Source organism: Rhinoraja longicauda, chromosome 4 (genome assembly GCF_053455715.1).
Source record: "Rhinoraja longicauda isolate Sanriku21f chromosome 4, sRhiLon1.1, whole genome shotgun sequence".
Lineage (NCBI taxonomy): Eukaryota > Metazoa > Chordata > Chondrichthyes > Rajiformes > Arhynchobatidae > Rhinoraja > Rhinoraja longicauda.
The window spans coordinates 23,584,478-23,603,604 of record NC_135956.1 but is presented as its reverse complement, the minus strand read 5'-3'; the positions used below and the strand labels follow the sequence as shown (position 1 = coordinate 23,603,604).

The 19,127-nt window shown below is 40.2% G+C and overlaps 1 protein-coding gene across 1 annotated transcript in view; it reads right to left on the bottom strand.

Annotated features, from left to right (window-relative positions):
• LOC144593090 (chloride channel protein C-like) overlaps positions 1-19,127 on the bottom strand; it is a 71,583-nt gene that overhangs the window by 18,591 nt on the left and 33,865 nt on the right. The window contains exon 12 of the mRNA XM_078398531.1: positions 10,159-10,325. Coding sequence (XP_078254657.1) covers positions 10,159-10,325 — 167 coding nt within the window. The remainder of the gene's footprint in view (positions 1-10,158; positions 10,326-19,127) is intronic.

The following is a 19,127-nucleotide window of genomic DNA, read 5'->3' as shown; positions in this document are numbered from 1 at the left end:
TTTAATGGTGGTCACGGGAGGAATGTGTCACAATACACAGTGCATCGCACCCTGCTGCGTATGGGGCTGCGTAGCCGCAGACCGGTCAGAGTGCCCATGATGACCCCTGTCCTCCATCGAAAGGACCTACATTAGCCACGCGAGCATCAGAACTGGACCATGGAGCAGTGGAAGAAGGTCGCCTGGTCCGATGAGTCCCGTTTTCTTTTAGATCACGTGGATGGCCGTGTACGTGTGCGCTGTTTACCTGGGGAAGTGATGGCACCAGGATGCACTGTGGGAAGACGACAAGCCAGTGGAGAGAGTGTGATGCTCTGGGCAATGTTCTGCTGGGAAATCCTGGGTCCGGCCATTCATGTGGAAGTCAATTTGACACGTGTCACCTACCTAAACATCGTTGCAGACCAGGTACACCCCTTCATGGTAATGGTATTCCCTGATGGCAGTGGCCTCTTTCAGCAGGATAATGCGCCCTGCCACACTGCACACATTGTTCGGGAATGGTTTGAGGAACATGATGAAGTGTTCACGGTGTTGCCCTGGCCTCCAAATTCTGCAGATCTCAATCCGATTGAGCATCTGTGGGATGTGCTGGATCGACAAGTCCGATCCACGGCGGCTCCACCTCGCAACTTACAGGACTTGAAGGATCTGCTGCTAATGTTTTCGTGCCAGATACCACAGAACACCTTCAGGGGTTTTGTAGAGTCCATGCCTTGGCGGGGCAGCGCTGTTTTTGTGGCACACAGAGGATCAACAGCATATTAGGCAGGTGGTCATAATGTTTTGCCTCATCTCTGAATGTGCACATACCACTGGAAACAACGCGAGGATGCATGGAACCTAGAACTGCTTGGTGCAATTACCCAGCAGGCAGGTAACCCAGCGGAAATTAGTGGTTTTATGATTTGTACTGAAAACAGGCATTACATCTTCTAATCCTAGCAATAATGTTTTAGTAACCTTGTAATAATATTTTTTTTCACAAAACATTGGACACCATTCCTCTTTTAGCCTTTTTAAATAAGCATTCTAAACAATTTATTTTTGTTAAAAAATACATAACCCTACATTTCTGTATTGTGAATACACACTGGCAATAATAGGGGCATTCAGGAAGAAATATGCGGTGAATTTTGTTTATTCACAGTCTGGACTGAAGGCAATTTATTCTGGATAGTATTCATGTTAAATTAGCCTTAATGTAAACTGATTTATATTATCATGATGGACCATTGTGTTTTGAATAAATAGCTCAGCCATAATGTTACAGTGGTGTTTTATATTACCTATAATGATAAATGGCAAGATTACTTATTTTTACATTACTGCCTTCGATTATGGGAGAGATTTAGTGTTCACACTAAAAACACTTAGTGTTTTCAATCTAGTGCTAAGATATTCATTTGAAGAAATTAGTGTGTTTATACTGCTTGTTCATAGATGTGTAGGAAAGAACTGCAGATGCTGGTTTAAATCGAAAGGAGACACAAAATGCTGGAGTAACTCAGCGGGTCAGCATCTCTGGAGTGACGTTTCGGGTCAAGACCCTTCTTCAGACTGATGATTAAATGCTGTCTAGTGATCCTCATGTTGCAATTGACGTGTTATGCTTTTATTCCAGTTAAGCATTCTATCTAGATCTGTGACACAAGTCCTGCATTGGCAGCTTGGCAGACTATCAAGATATGACAATTTCCTAACATTTGCACTGCAATTTTCAATGCAATGAATTAAGTCATTTTGTGCAAAACATTCAGATTTCTGTGGTAATATATATTTTTTAATGCAGTGTTGGTGGAGAGGGAAAGATTTTAGAAGAGATTAAAGGCCTATGATCCTATGTTGTCAAATGTTCTGTTCCCCCTGTTATTCCACGATATAAATACACAGGGGTCATGAAAAAGTGGATAGCAACATCTCCCAGTTAGAATTCCTGCTCTGATTCTGATGATAACCAAGATGTAAATTTGACTTTTCTGATAGTAAACCTTTCTAAGCCTCAACTTCTAATGTAGGCTGTCCCTCAATTGGAATGCAGCTCAGAGAACTGGATACAACATTCAATGAACCTTTGTGGCCATTTTCCCAATTTTTCCAAGGGAAATTGCGCGACAAAGGGCTTATTAAGTACAATAGCAAAAGTGTTAATAAAGATAAAAATACCCTTCCTGTTCATCTAGCAAAGGACCATTGGGACAATTGAATGAAAGGCTTCTGATTTCAGGCACCCATTGGTACCATCAAATATTCTTTGAATGAGATCAAGGTCATCACTATTAAATATATAGAGTAAGGCTTCTCAACCATGCCCCAGCAACCTTTCTCAACACCATATGTAATGAGTTACCCATTTAGATGTATATTTTTTCCCCCTTTCCTATGTAAATTATGTCAGTTCGTGGGGATAGTTTGTACAGTAATGATTAGGGTGGGAGCTAATAGATTAATTTGACATGGTGCATTAAATGTCATTAGACAAATTACTCTTTCATTCCATCAATTTGAGCTGGGACTTTAACCCAGATCACAAACACGGAAAATTATCACCTAATCGGATATATCCCTTTTAACATTTTTACCATAAAAAGTAATCAGACATTTTAAAAGAAGTTTTAGTTCTCTCTGCCATTGAAAAGTAAAAGTTTGGTTGACATAGAGAGGTTTTATCACACATCATTATTTGAACATTTCCTGCCTTGTATGCCAGTAAACATTTTTGCAAGGATTACATTTTGGAACAATTAACTTTTTAAAAATAGACTTTGGTGATCTTTTTGCATCTTTTTACTCGCTTATATGGAAGTATGGATTTTATAGTCATGATAATGTTGAAAACAAAATGTATAAAGATCAAATAATATTGTTTTCTGAAACTCGGCAGTTTGGCCAGTATGCCCAGCACTGGCACTGTACAGTAATATATCGTGAACAATCAATACATGAAATATTATTCTTCATACATCCAGTAACCTTTCTATAGATGTACTCAATTGACTAACCTCCTAAATTAAGTGCAGATATCCTTGTCCATTCATATGGAAGGGTCTCTTCTCCTTGACTATTATACACACGGTAAGTTTTGTTTTCATAGTTAAGAATATATAAAGGTGAGAAATTAGGCCATTTGATTCCTCTTTGTTTTACTATTCAAAAAGATCGTGACTTTTTTTTTACCTCAGCGCCACTTTCCTACAAAAAACATCTTGTATTGTTCAGTTATCTTAATCAAAAAAATCTATTGTTCATCCTGAGCTTCCTGAACGCCTCAAGTCATGTTCACCTTAAGTTTTATGAATGCCCAAATAATCTGCCAAGAATGCACCATTTATCAAGACACGTCGCAAATAATGTTTTTTTTACTGGCTAATACATTGGCACAAGCTTGCCTGGATCATGTGTTATGTTTGGTCTATCACCTTGTAATTAGTTTAAAAAAACTGCAGCTACTGGAAAATATATGAAACCAAACACCCCACAACCTCTTTTTGTTTAAAAAAATATTTATTCATTTCATTTGATTTTAGAAATGCTATTGAAAATGGCCCAAATAATGCTTCCTCTGCCCATGAAAATGATCATTTGGTTTGATAGGGACCCAAAAATATTTAAATGGATAAGTTCAGCAATGGGAACAAAATCCATGAAGACTGCTCCTAAATCATAACTTCAGTTCAAATGAACAGGCAAGAGGATTATCATCTCCAAATTTGCTCTTTTCTCAAACTGCTCTGCTTCCTACACTTGACTAATCTCTTTGGATCAAAATCAGTATTGGTTAAAATTAGTGTCTCTTAGTTCCACTGTAATCACTGTTCTCCAAACAATGAGGTTTAGGAATTCTTTTTCTACGTTGAGTTATGACTAAAGTTTGAGAAAGTGATAATTAAATGACATCAATCACCACATCCCATTAATGAATTGGAAAAAGTGTCCCAAACCTCAGTGGAAATCATGATTGGATTAATACCATTAGTCTATTGCTGAAATAAATGTATTGACCTAAGAGCTATATGTATGAGTATGCCTCGTCGCCTCTCCTCCCTCCTCAGCAGCAACACATTCCTCTATTCATTTTGCACTATTGTTACAATTTCCTCTTTCCATCATTTCCATTGACTTACTATTACAACAGATTGCACCAACTCGTCTCTTTCTTTCCTCTCCTCAAGTTGCACATAAACATCATTCTCCGCTCAGCTGCACAAACACTAACTCCTCACTTTTCACGTTGGACATACTTATTTTACATTCATCCACTTCCCGGAATCAATAACCCCCTCACTTCTACAAGAATTCCACCAAGGAAGCTGTGTATCAGCTCCATGGACCATCTCCACCGACCTTCTCAACATTAATCCAGTTTCCTTGCAGCACACAATACAAAAACGAGGAAGAGCAAGGCAGGAATACCAATACTAAATTTGAGTCCGAAGAAGAGTCCCGACCTGAAACATCATCTATCCATGTTCTCCTGAGAGGCTCGTTGAATACCTCCAGCATTTTGTGTCTCTCCTAGAAATACCAATTTTGCTGCCTATCCCATTCACATGCACACGCCTGTTCCATTGTTTGCGAAGGGTTAAATTCAGAACTAAAGACTGGACAAAAACATGTATTAATATCACTGAATGCAATCCATAATTATATTGGAAACATATTCATGAGGATTTTTCTGTTTTGTTAGTTGTAATAAAATCTGAAATACAGACTTTTAAAAGACATTGAGGATTTTACAAGAAACATTAAATAAAAGGAATGTAGAAAATAAATTTCACTGTATATTCCAACCCAAAATAATCATGAATGTTTTATCAGATCACCTGAGAGGCAATTAATTCATTCTTCTGCAGAAAACTCTGGTATATTACAAAAACAGTAGCAAAGTTGAATCACAGATTTCAGAAAGCTAGGTTCCATGTTTTTATCAATAGACATGAAAAGGAAAAATTGGGAGCGGCAGTGATGAATTGGAAAAAAAATAATGCAAGTTCACATTACCGGCAGGGAAGGAATCCTTACCAACTGGGACCACATATTGGAAATCTGGGCATGCCTTTCCTACTAATAATTTTATATGGCTGGAAAATCAAGCATCAAAATTTCTGATGCACAGTTCTACTGCACCAGCTTCCCACAAAGCACCTTGAACTGCCAGCATTTTGAAATATTATGCAGCTTCAATTACTATTGCTACTTTAAGGCAATCAAGCCATTAATGTGGCCAAAAGTTTTTTTAATTGCATAGGCTTTGTGGTTCCTATTTATGAATAACATCTTTCTTTGCATAGTACAATTTGTACAGAAGGACTATGATCAACTGAGACACATCCGTCATTAAATACTAGCAAGTGAGTAGAGCGTATTATAGCCAAAATGGAAAATAAAAATGCCTGGTACCTTTCACTAATTTGGTGCAGAAATCAACCAATCCATTGCACACATCAAGAGTTCCTTTCGTAGTGTTCAAACTTCCATTATGCAATAGATACACCATTTGTTACTAATGAACTTTTGTAACATTTAAAAATGAAGTCTGCACTGCACCACCTCAGGACAGTTGATTCTATGAGTTGTGTAAGAAAATAACTGCAGATGCTGGTACAAATCGAAGGTATTTATTCACAAAATGCTGGAGTAACAGCAGGTCAGGCAGCATCTCAGGAGAGAAGGAATGGGTGATGTTTCGGGTCGAGACCCTCCTTCAGACTGATTCTATGAGTTGTTCAATTCAAACATCACAGAATTCATAGGACCCCGATATAGAGTTTAATCTTGCACAAAAGTTGCAGGAACTTTCTAAGATGCTTTCTCAAAAGATTAAGGTCAGTTCACATTAAAAATGCATTGTGCCCATGCAAGCTTGATGAAATTGCTCAAAATCCCTAACATTTGACATTGAAGAGCTTTTGTCAAAAAACCCTAACGTAATTGGCCATATCTGGGAAGGAGAATATTCTATGCAACTTCAGAATTGCTGTTAGCATAACCATATTTAAGAAAAAAGGCAAATCCAGCTGTTATATCTATAGAGGGGTGGGTATGCTGCCCAGAATTCAGCATTTCCTCCTCTCAGTGGCTGGACACCTGCTCCCCAAATCACTATGTAGAGTCTATTCATCCAAACTCACAGCAAATATGATCTTCACTTGCTTAATGATGGCCTGCAAGCTTCCTGCTGTCTAAATGCTTCTGAGACCTGGATCACCTGTAGCAGATATCTCAAGACACTGGAAAACTACTGCCAATGCTTTATCTGTAAAATTCTCCTCATTCACTGGAGGGTGAAGTGGCAAACATCCACAGACGAATCAATGCTAGTGTCCTCTGTCCTGGGAAAATATTACCAGGTAGTCAAAGGAAAATATGCAATGATGTCCATTGCAGGGATTTGGTGTCAGTTTGTGAGCTGCGTGGCCTTCCCCAAGGAGCTGAGTAAGTTTGACTCGTGCCTCATACTGTGGTTGTTGTCCTGGAGATGACACCCACATTGGTTCACTTTTCCAGTCAATGAATTTGGAAGATGTTGTAGAGATAGTGTTTGTGGAATTTTTTCAGTGCTTTAAATTGCCTGCTGTAGGTAGACAAGATGTTACAACTATGGAAAGTGCACTGCGTTTTGCAGAAAAGAAGGTGCCGCACAAAACAGTAACACGAGTAGTCAATTAAAAAACACAAAGTGCTGGAGTAACTCAGTGAATCAGGCAACATCTCTGGAGGACATGGATAGGTCATGTTTCAGGTCGGGGCCTTCTTCAGACACAATTGATCTATTTTAATGAAGGGGAATCTGTTTATCGTACTTTGAATGTCCATATATCCTCCTCAGCCAACAGACAGGGCCACTAGTTAATATCTACTTAGAAAAAGAACAACACACCATGCATTCAGCATTGTCCTAAAATCTCAGTCAAGATCCAGAACACATCCGATTCAAATCGGCTGTCTACTTGAGTCAAGGCAGACAAGCAGTATATTGTAATTTTTCTTGACACAAGCTGAAAGTTGGCTAAAAACGAAAAGAGTATAATCTTATTGGAGAATATCTGGGAGGAAAAAAACCCCCACATAAATATGTCTGAACAATGAAAAGGCTGTTTTGTCCTTTGGGGAGAGGGTTGGGTTTTCAATCTATTTTGCACTCACATCTAAGTCTAACGATGGATAATTATATAGCTGGTGTGCGGCTGAGGGCCAGATATATTTGGATTCATGGCACTCATAATTCCACTGTAAAACAAAATAGAGAAGCATGCTTACAGGGAGCAGTCATATTGGTGTATAGTATCAATTTGCAGCTACCTTGTTTGTCCAGGCAGATGCCCAACTGGCATGAGCTGCAGATGTGAGATCCACATGGATTTCTGAAGGAAACTTTTCAAATGGATTTCCTTGTCTGTTTTTTTTCCATTGGCAGCACTCCCTGATTCTTACATTCAGATCTTTTTCCTCACTTCAACTGATACTTTTCTCAGATATCCATCTACCCACACAAAGCAGTGAGGAGATCACAGAAGGTATTCTGTGGAATCGTTTAGCTTTACTTTTACTGTTACCAGTTTGCAAGATCAATAAAATGTATCAAAGTGCCCCATTAGAAGCAGAACTCTAAAATAACCCAGCAAAACCGATTGCCCCAGTTTCTTGTCCTATCGTTGAAGCTGCACTCATTTACAATATAGGAAGACATTTCTCTTTTCATTCCATTTCCATTGATACCCTGTAGAAATATAAGCAATGAGCTGGGTTTAGGATTTGGGAGATTAAGTGAGACAACTGTTCTCAAAGTACTGTTCCTCATCCTGAAGAGGGAAAATTGTGCCATTTACTTGCTGATAGCTGAAGGGAATAACAAAGTTGCCAACGTCAACGTAAAGTGATAATGCCCATAAAGACCCCTTCCTTCAGTTAAATTCTGTTGGAGGCTTTAAGCAACATAGTCTGTCACAAGGAATGCCATTGCAAAAATATAGGTAATCCAGCCAGAATCAGGAGAATAAGAGAGAAAATGGCAAAGCAAAACTACACTGACATAAATCACTACTTATGGATCAGTGGAGGTTGGAAAAGATACCCTTCCAGCATTCTAGTGGGTTTTGGATGGGGAAACGGAGTTAACTCTCATCAGAATTCCCAGCAGCTGTTTATTGATCTGAAACATTGACTCCATTTCTGGCTTCACTGATCCTGCCTCACTTGCAGCAGTTTTCCAACATTTACTGCTTAACCCAACACAATCAATTTAGGGAAACACTTTTGCTGTCATCGGCTGAGCATATCTACCTTTCATTTAGGCTCAGCTGTCCTGTGATACGTGCATAGCTTTTTCTAGCCCCTTCTCTGGAAATTAGGTCATGTCATATGATACTAGTAGAAGTAGGCTATTCGGCCCATCTAGTCTACTCCGCCATTCAATCATTGCTGATCTAACAGTTAATTACCTAATAGTTTTCCTTGGCCTCTAGACTTTAGCAATCCTGTTGCTTGTCGGAAAGCAGGAAAGAAGTGGGGAAAGCAGAAGGATTATCTGTGGTAGGGCAGCATTGCAACACGTATCCAAGAACCCAGCCAGGCTGGGGACACGGGAACCCTGCTGAGCTCAACAGTAATGGCACATGACTTATTTCATGAATCTCCCAGGCAGCCAGCCAGATTGACAGGCAAGCCAATTGCAGGGCAGAAAGAGTAGTCTATTTCTAGACAATTGATTGGATGAAGAGAGTTGAAGAGCAGATTCAAAAGTCAGAGAGGGAAATTGGTAAGAGGAACCGAAGCACCTGGACGAACCCAACCGGGTCACAGGGAGAACATGCAAACTCCACGCAGACAGGACCGGAGGCCAGGATGGAACCTGGTCTCTGGAACATGGGTCTCTGCCTCTGAGGCAGCAGCACTACCAGCTGCACCACGATGCCACTTTGATATTCCTTTACATCCTCCTCCCTACTCAATCTCATTTAGTTTCATATCACCAACAAACCGGGAAAGATGACATTTCAAACCTCAGCTCAATTGTTGAAATTTTGGGGTCCAAGCACTGATCCCTACTCAACCCCAACTTGCCAACCTGAGATGGATCAGTTCAATTCCTGTTGAATAACCAATTGTCTATCAATTGTCTGTACATTATCCACAACTCTATGAGTTCAATAATCAACCCCAGCATCTTATCTACAGGCTTTGAAAAATCCAAACACACCACATCAACTGGTATCCTCCTTATATCTTCCGCGAGCTAGAAAGAACTTCAACTGATTAAACAAACATGATTTTCCCTTCCCCTTGGACAGTGGGAAGGATGTTGATACAGGCTGGGGTGAGGGTGGATGAATATATCTCTGACTACAGAGGGATCCATTCCATAAAGACTTCCTAAAGGCCAGAAACAAAGTTCTATTCCTCCTGGTCTTAAACCAGAATATTAAAAGCATTTACTTGGGCAAACCACCATATCAACAAATGAATTTAAATCAATTCTCCAAGTTACAGAGCAGAACCATGATTTAAATGTGTTAATGGAATGCATGACCTGGCAAGCATGATAAAACAATATAGACGCAGGTGCTTAAGAAGGAACTGTTAATGATGGTTTAAACCGAAGATAGATACAAAATGCTGGAGTAACGCAGCGGGACAGGCAGCATCTCTAGAGAGAAGGAATGGGTGATGTTTCGGGTCTCAACCCAAAACATCGGCCATTCCTTCTCTCACTAGATGCAGGTGCATGAGGTTAGTGTGGCATTTCCTTCATTTTCAGGGCATAACCCTGTCCCATTGTTCTCCCGCCCATAGTAAGGAGTGCAGATTAATATCAAGACCATTGATAATTAGCAGCAATGTACAATTGGCTGTTCACCTAATATAACTTACTTCATAAGGCTTGCAAGTCAAGATTGCCCCAGAAGTCTCTTCATTTTTGCCACAAAGTAACTTGCCAAGATAAGGGATATATTTCACAGGAAAATTAACTCTTTATGTGCACCTTTCCTAGCACATCGTTAAACCCTGTTTCCATTTTGTGAAAATATTCTTCTCATTTCTTTGTATTATGGTTCTGTAATTTTGATGTATTCAAGCATTTAAATAGAGAAGCTTAGATGCACAATGTGTGGCAGTGTTTATGTCTGGATGAGGCACTGAGACTGAGCATATACTTACGGTTTATTCTGGTACAAGACGTATGGTTCTGGCTCCAGGAATGGAATATGTTTTTGCTTCAGTAAAGAGCTGTACAGCGAATGGTTAAATAAGTCTCCAATCATCCTGGCCACCATGACAGCTACCATTATTGGCAGCAAGGATTGCACATCATTGGTTAGCTCCACCTGCAAGAACATAGGATATACTATATCAGATTTGAACCAACGTAAATGTTTGAGTCACCAAAATCATTGTTAGGTAGGATTGCTTGGACAAGAGTTAATGTATTTGAACCGCATTAAGGAAGATGGAGGGTGAAAAGTGGGTAAGTGTGCTGTCATGATCTGTTGCTGGCCCCGATTTGTCCAGGTTATTTCTTGCTTCCAGTTTCCCCCACCCCCACAAAAAAAATCAGTATGAAAATGGGTTCCAATCCAAAACGTCACCTATCCATTTTCTCCAGAGATGCTGCCTGACTCACTAAGTTACTCCTGCATTTTGTGTCTATCTTTGCTGCCATGTTCCCCTGCTTATCAATAAATTGATGTGCTTTCGATGAAATGGAAATCAAATTGGCCATACAACTGTCCTGAGCAATTTTGGAACTTTCTCTGTTCATCTGTTATTTTGGCATCAATCAAAAACTGGAAATAAATAACAAAAGGAATAAGAGAACAGAAATGTTTATGTTTAATTTTTATTCTACACATTTTCTGTCAGATAATAACATACATATAGTTGAAATTAGTTGTGGCATCTGGGCTGGATTTTCTCTTGTAGTTGATTCATTATGAAAAATGGGACTTACAAGTGGTACCCAGAACCCACCCTGCTGGGAGTTGGAAATGATTCATGCAGCAATATCTTTGCATGTACAATGTTGGAAAATCTGGGACATTTGCGGCAGAAGCAGGTGGAGCAGCAGCCAGAATCATTACCTCTGGTGCGAGCCAAGGATTTCCTCATGGCCTCTTCTCATCACCCATGTGCCTTGGCAAGGTATCAAATTCTAACATATATTGATGTCATCAAGCTCTGTATTCCTGTTAAGTTTAACAACCCTTCCCCTGCCTCTGCACTGTTTTATTCCTTTTCAAATATTCAATCCTTGGATAATCTATAATTTAATGCCGAGTACATTAAATCTGTCATCATTAGCCTCTGTCACATCTGTACCCTTACTATTGACACTATTCTTCCGACACAGTATTCTTCACCTATTATCTCAGATCAAATTACATCATTGCCTACTCTGACTACAATTTTACTGAAACCGATTAACCTAGAAACCTGTACACCTTTGGAGTGTGGGAGGAAACTGGAACACCCGGAGAAATCCCACGTGGTCACAGAGATAATGTACAAACTCTGAACAGACTGTACTCATAAACAGGATTGAACCCGGATCTTTGGCGCTGTAAGGAATGAGCTCTACTGCTGTGCAACTGTGCTGCCCTTCTGCTGCATCTTCTGATCTGGTGTCATTGGCAGTGGAGCTGTTTATGCAACTTTCATCCATGCTTTGATGTCCTGAAGCTCCAGATAATAGCGCCATGAGGCTATTCATCCCCTGAATAATGGCCAGTAATGTTGTTGGATTGGAAGGCATCTGTTCATTATTGAATTGTATCCCTTAGAGTTTGCATTAGCAATCGAGTCTATTCAGCCACAAAAGCTGGATTCAGTAAATGTTCCACATAATCTCTGGCTGGTATCCATCTATGCTATACCTTGATGGAGGTGGCTCTCACACACAGATTCACTTCAGCCAATATGTGTCTTGGAATGATATCAGCACTCAACATTATAGAGACATTATGAGGAAGAGCTGTCCAAAAACCTCCAATTGCCTACAATGAACAATGTGACCGAGTCACTGTTTCTACTGCAAAACAGAGGCTACAAAAGTTCTCCCCTCACACACAAGGACAATGGATACTTCCCGAGATTTTATTAATCTTTTAACAAAATGCTCATTTCTAACATAGCAAACTTAACAGGGAATGGCTCACAGAAGTGTGCAAATGTTTCATTTTTTGTAAAGAATCTCTCCCTCTGCTCTTTCCCCCACACTGTATTTTCTGCAAATCCTTCACCAGTCGCATGACGACACTGCTCTTCATATGAAATCCGTGCAGCATCTCGGGAGCCTTGGGGGAGCTTAGCCCAGAAATTGGATCATGTACTGCCCAATTTGTAGCAAACCGTTTTCCATTTTATCTGAAGTAGATCATGCTGGAGGTCAGTAAAGGCCAGATTACATCAAAAATGAATTGGGCCAAGCGTTTCCCATGCTATTCATGTTACATCTGCAAACATTTCTTTGGCACCAGGCACACTATGAATGATGTAATTATTTGTGCAAAATACATTTTCGTGCACAACAAAACATGTTAGAGCTGGATGTCCCATCAAGGGTCGACAGTAAACGTAATCTGGGGAATGGAATTGGTTTAGCAGAAGTAGAAAAAAAATGTTTTATTTTCTCGCTATATCAAGGTACATCTTTCTTTCTTCAGTGTACCCGATGGGCACGTTCAGAAGAGACTACAGGCAACAGAGACATCAGTTAAAACTAACAATAAGCTTTTTGTTTAGATGCCAAGGGGGTCAGGGGTTATGGGGTGAAGGCAGGACAATGGGGTTGAGAGGGAAAGATAGATCAGTCATGATTGAATGGCGGAGTAGACGATGGGCCAAAAGACATAATTCAGCTCCTATAATTTATAAGATACACATTTCACCAGTGAGTCAATGGTAATACCACTGGTAGCAATCATTCAGGGTGAATTGAGATAACGGAGTAGGAGGTATAAACATCTGATCCCAGATTTTTGGAGACTTCATTTCCTATTCAGACTTCTCAGCTTTTCTAAAACTGTGGTAGGAACATATGCAAGATTCGATGGGAGGATGTTTGGCCACACTTTTTGCACGGACTGGCATCTTAACATCGACAATATCAAGTCCATTCTCAACATTCATAGCATGATCATTCTAAGTGTCCACAACAGGTCCCTGCCACATCTCCCAACTTGTTCCTCACTGCTGCACCAAAAATATCCCCCTGCACTGTACTAACAAAAAAATAATGATTTCAGCTATTTTGATTTCAGCGAGGAACAGATGGCAGATCTGGCGCTGGGATCTGCCAGCAATGCTGCTTTACCACATACACAAGTAGTCGTGGATTCATCTGTCTATCCATGGGGAGGGGGCCCCTTTATAACCTGGATTTACTGATAGACAGGAAAGGTTTGCAATCCATCAATGTGCAAGATATTGTGGATTACAAGAAGAATATCCAGATGGTGCATGTCATGTTTCCAGATTGCACATAAGGCTGTTTCATCCAGTGAACGCCAGAGGACAAGGGCTTCCCTCTCCTTTTCTGGCTGCTCATGATGGTGCACTTGTCCAACATAATAGATGAGTACAGGTATAAGAGTAAGAGAAGCATCAGGATCATCGTGCAAAGTACTACTCGTCTCCTCGAGTTGAGATTTTGTAGTCTTTATCAATCAGAGATGTCCTGCAGTACATGCCAAGCTGATATTGAGAATTTGTCATCTGCTGCATTCTGCACAACTTTGGCAATCAAAAACGCCAGCTGTTGCCGGAGGAAGGGCAACAAAAAAGAAAAAATAAGGACCCTGAGTTGGAGTCATGGGAGTAGCAGGAGGATGAAGCCAACCACCATGGCATGTATTTGCTCAGATTCCACAACTTCTTCCCAGATAAGTGGAGGAGGCAAGCAATGGCCATATCGGGTTCAAGGGATTCCGCACAACAAATATAAGGTACAGGTCCACCACTGATTTTTCCAGCAAATGGTGGTCCAGCATCTCCTTTAATACAGACAAATTACAAGAGCACACATGAAATCCTTCTGAAGACGTGGCGCCTAGGCTGCCAATCTCAACCACATCAGGACTTCCGCGGCTGATCAGCAGGTCGAATTTGCCCCCTGCGGTCAGGTTTCTGGAACTTCAGCCCTGCCGGAGCCAGCAAATCCGTTCCCACAGCTGACTTCAGAGGCCGACTTTGCGGGCTGGTATCGGAGCCCTTCAGCGTGCTAGGCAGACCATTCCAATGCCGTTCGACTCCCCTTGTAACCTCCATTGGTCCAGCAAAATGGATAATCCAGAAAGGCTCTAGAACCAAAGATGCCAGAAAATTGGTGGTGGACCTGTATTCAAAAGGAGCCTGCAAATTAGAATTCTCCAATGCAAACCGAGAGACTTTCTCCATTTCCTCAACAGCCAAAATCAGCCAGTAAATCACAGATTTTGCATAAAATCTCTTTAGATACTGCTTAACAAGCCTAGCTGTACTGATAATAACACCATGAATTAATTAATTCCTGCCCCAACTACCTTAGAGGTTTTCTTTACTACATCTCTGTATTTCCTAATGAGTGGCATCTCAATTAATGAACACTGACCTCTACATAAAATGTTTTACTGACGTTCACCATTCCAGACGGTGCAAACATTGGTGCAGATCACCTTAATATATCCTATGAGGTCATGAAGTTCTTTTTCTTTTCGTTCTGGAAAAGAATGTGGCATAATGGCGCAGCTGGTAGAGCTGCTGCCTCACGGCGCTGGAGACACAGATTTGATCCTGACATCGGGTGCTATCTGTGATGAGTTTGCATCTGCTCCCGGTGACTCTATGTGTTTTCCCCGGGTGCTCCGGTTTCATCCGTCATCACAAAGACGTGTGTTTTTAGGTTAATTGGCCTCTCTGTTGCCCCCTTGGATGTGAACGTGGGAACTAGTGTGAATGGACAATCGATGGTTGGTGTTGACTCAGTGGGCTGAAGGGCGTGTTTCCATGCTGTATCTCCAAAACTAAAAACCTTCTATCAGGCTCTTCTTACAGTAGGCTGGATTGTCTCCAAGCCCTACAGAACTCATTCCCAACATGTATCTGGTTAACCAGGACCTGCATGTCCATTGAAGTGTTTCTACAAATTGGCTGCCATGAAAAATGCAACTTTAAGTGATGGCATCCATCTGTGAAAGGTACCAATCAATGTTCGGACGTGTGTGCAGGATCTGGATGAGGTCCTGTTGGGAAACATGCATGTCTCACATTCACCCTAATTTCAAGATGCAAGCCACCCTAACTCATTCCAAATTGGATTCTAGGCAATTTTGCATCTTTTTGTGGGAGATTCAAATATGCATTAGCATTAAACTCAGCCATGTTTCAATGCATCAAAAGTAGATGCAATCTAATTCCAGGGCATCTATCTATCTGTAAGGCATCGTTCAATAACAACTGCAATGGGCGTATAGAAAAATACTATCTCGCAAAACGCAGTTTAAAAAAAAAATTGCAGATGGGGATTTAACAAAATGTCAGTTGTTAAGGATAACAATTGCTAAATGTCTCCTGCCAAAAAGATCCCAATCTATAACTGTAGGCAAAAAATACTTTAAAGTATAAGCTGATCCAGACAATTTCTGTCCATTTCCATTTTTTATATTGAATGTCGTAGGATGTTATAATTACTTATAATAGTTGTCATAAAGATTACATTTAAATAAGTTTATAAATTTATTTTATAAATTTAGAATTTGTTCCTTTTTTTAAAGAGTTAAATTAAATGCCGAAATTCAAAATGGTAATTGACTGAACATTATTTATGTGTATTTTTTAACAAAATAACTATGCAGGATATCCTAGTTAATGCTTGTAATGGGTTCCTGCCTAAGGGCCGCTTAGTTCTTAAATTTATTCAGTTCATTTCTATTTACACAATGCTTATTCTAGTTTCTTGTTCAAAGGGTACAATATCTGCGGAAATGTTCAATTTCCTTTAATATCTCAAAAATTTTAGTTTGGTGTATAGTTTGGTATACAAGATGTAACCAAAAAGTATCAATAGCTTTTAGTATGTAGGTTTCTTTGAACAGAATAATAATTTTAGATCCTTCAACAAAAACCTGCAATTACTTGGAATGAACATTGGAATAAATTATTTTGACAATACGTTGAATTCAATTCGTACTTTTTCTCTACTTTAGTCAAAAGGGAAGTCGCCTAGCTTTTTATCGGACTTGTTTTTTAACCATATAGTTGAAAATTAGTATTATTACTGTGAGAACCCATGCGGATTCTTACTGGCCACTGATGAGAATACAGTTCACGAAAGTGCACAAATGATACACCCAGGCTTTGTTAACTCAATGACAATTAATGTTTTCTGTACAAAATACTAAATGATTGCACTTTTAAAAATGAATAGTTGTTCTGATTGTTTTACCCTCTTTATAAAAATCCATGGAAGACCTGGTGATGAATAAATTACAAACCATCTAATGGGAACCATAGTGTCCACTCCTGGTCCACTGGGTACCACTGACGAGTATCCATAAAAGGGGCCACATCACCCCGATTCTGGCCTCTCTCCACTGGCTCCCAGTATGGTACAGAATCAACTTCAAGCTCTTCCTATTCAAATACAAAGCCCTAAACGGGCTTGCCCTCCCCATAAACCCACCACTCTATCTCCAGGTCCCTCAGGTCAGCCGACTTGGGGCTACTCACTATCCCGCGGTCTAGGCTTAAGCTCAGGGGTGACCGCGCATTTGCGGTTGCAGCTCCTAGACTGTGGAACAGCATCCCTCTCCCCATCAGAACTGCCCCCTCCATTGACTCCTTTAAGTCCAGGCTCAAAACCTATTTCTACTCCCTAGCGTTTGAGGCCCTCTTAGGGGGCGCTGTGATTTGTTTATGTATGTGCTGTTATGTTTGTGTGCCATTGTATGTTCGTTCTTAGTACCTGAACTGATGTACAGCACTGATGTACAGCACATTTTTAAATGTGCTATACAAATAAAATTGACTTGACTTGACTTGGTCTTTCATTCATTTTCACCCATTTTAGAGCATTTGATGGGATCTATTTTTAAAACAAAAGCTCTGGTGCCTTTTCATGAGGGAAGTCAATGTGAGGATTGTTTAGTTTCTGAACTAACATTGCTGACCTCTAACATTCACCTATGCATTCATCTGAATGGAACTGGAGTCCTGAGTCAGAACCATGAGTGAAGGACACATCTGCTTCCTGAAGTTACATCTCCTTCAAATTCCAAGGGTCAATATTGGCCTTTAACCTATATGTTGGAAAACTGCAATGAAGGCATTGAAAGTTTTACTAAAAGGTTCAGCTCCTTGATAAGTACAATAAAACAATTGTTGTTTGAAAGAAAAATCAGCCTTCACATGATCTTCCATAAACTTCATGAAAGCTGGTCAGGAGCTAATAATATTTGTTAGTAATAGAAACAACATTCTTATTTTTCACACTCCCAATCATTTAATACATTATAAAAAATATTTGTGGATGAAGTACACTTGAAGTGCTCTAGCTCCTAAACCTTTGGAAATCCTGACACCTAGTGGTAACCCTGAGTATGTCAAATGCAAATTCTTCAGTAATATTGCAATTTAATGAATTAATTATATGACCTAGTTTGAAAAAAACAGTACAACAGTTCCAGATTTCTAGATAATGTAAAATCAACTGGAAAATTAAATGTAAGTGAAATAGGTGCAAAGAATAGAACATTGTTAACAGCGATAATTTAGCAAACCTGTGCTCAAAAGACCCCTTGAAGACCTAGAACATGAAATGCAAGAAGTAAATGTGCAAACAACCAACTAGGAAGTGAAATGGTATGTTAATCTTTATTCCAAAATGTTGGCGTACTAAACCAAGGGAGTTGACTGAGACCATACAGGAGTACAACACGCAACTTTAGTCTCTGGACCTAACAAGAATTTGTGCAAAGGTTTCTGCACACTCCAAAGGATAGTAAATATTAATAGCCAGGATGACAAACTCATGATAGAACCAGAGTAAGAAAAAAATTGTGAAAATAAATCTAAGAAGTGCTTGATGCTCTTGCCTACAAATTGGCCTTCCTTCACCCTTTAATGTCCAATCTTTACAATATTTTTTAAAGCAGGCAGATGCCATTGGCTTTGTCTGCATGTCGGCAAAGTCTGATATGTCGGCAACATTTTGATGAATGTAGGCACAGACTGTCAGGTTTCTCCTTCAGTGGAAGGGGTTGATCAGTTGTCCCACAAGGTGATGTGTACTCTGCCAACACATCCCCAGAGACACAATCATCACCACCTTCATTCTTTTTCTACATCTTCCACCTGCAGCAAAGCAAGCAAGGGAGGTCGCCCTCTTGTGGTCAACCAATGGAGGGCTCATCTCTATAATATCTCCACATCTCCTGATAACTCCTGTTTACATGTCTGCCCTCAGCACATACACAGCCCATACTGAGTGAGGAGCCATGGATTTATGGAGCATGAGTATCCATTAGCTGAAATATGTTGAGTGAAATGGACCACTATAGAATAAATAAAACAAATTAGGCTCCAGGTGTATAATGTTTGACCGTTGAAGTTTTTTAACATTCAAGAAATGAAATTATTTTCTTTGGAACAAATTGGAGTTCATGTGTGGTATGTGTGAGCAGTCTACGATTAGAGTCATAGAATGATACGGTGTGGAAACAAGCCCTTCGGCCCAACTCGCCCACACCGGCCAACAATGTCCCAGCTACACTAGTCCCACTTGCCTGCGCTTGGTCCATATCCCTCCAAACCTGTCCTATCCATGTACCTGTCTAATTGTTTCTTAAATGATGGGATAGTGCCAGCCTCAACTACCTCCTCTGGCAGCTTGTTCCATACACCCACCACCCTTTGTGTGAAAAAGTTACCCCTCGGATTCCTATTAAATCTTTTCCCCTTCAACTTGAACCTAATTCCTCTGGTTCTCGATTCCCCTACTCTGGGCAAAAGACTCTGTGCATCTACCCGATCTATTCCTCTCATGATTTTGTATACCTCTGTAAGATCTCCCCTCATTCTCCTGCGCTCCATGGAATTGAGACCCAGGCTATACAACCTCTCCCTATAGCTCACACCCTCTAGTCTGGCAATATCCT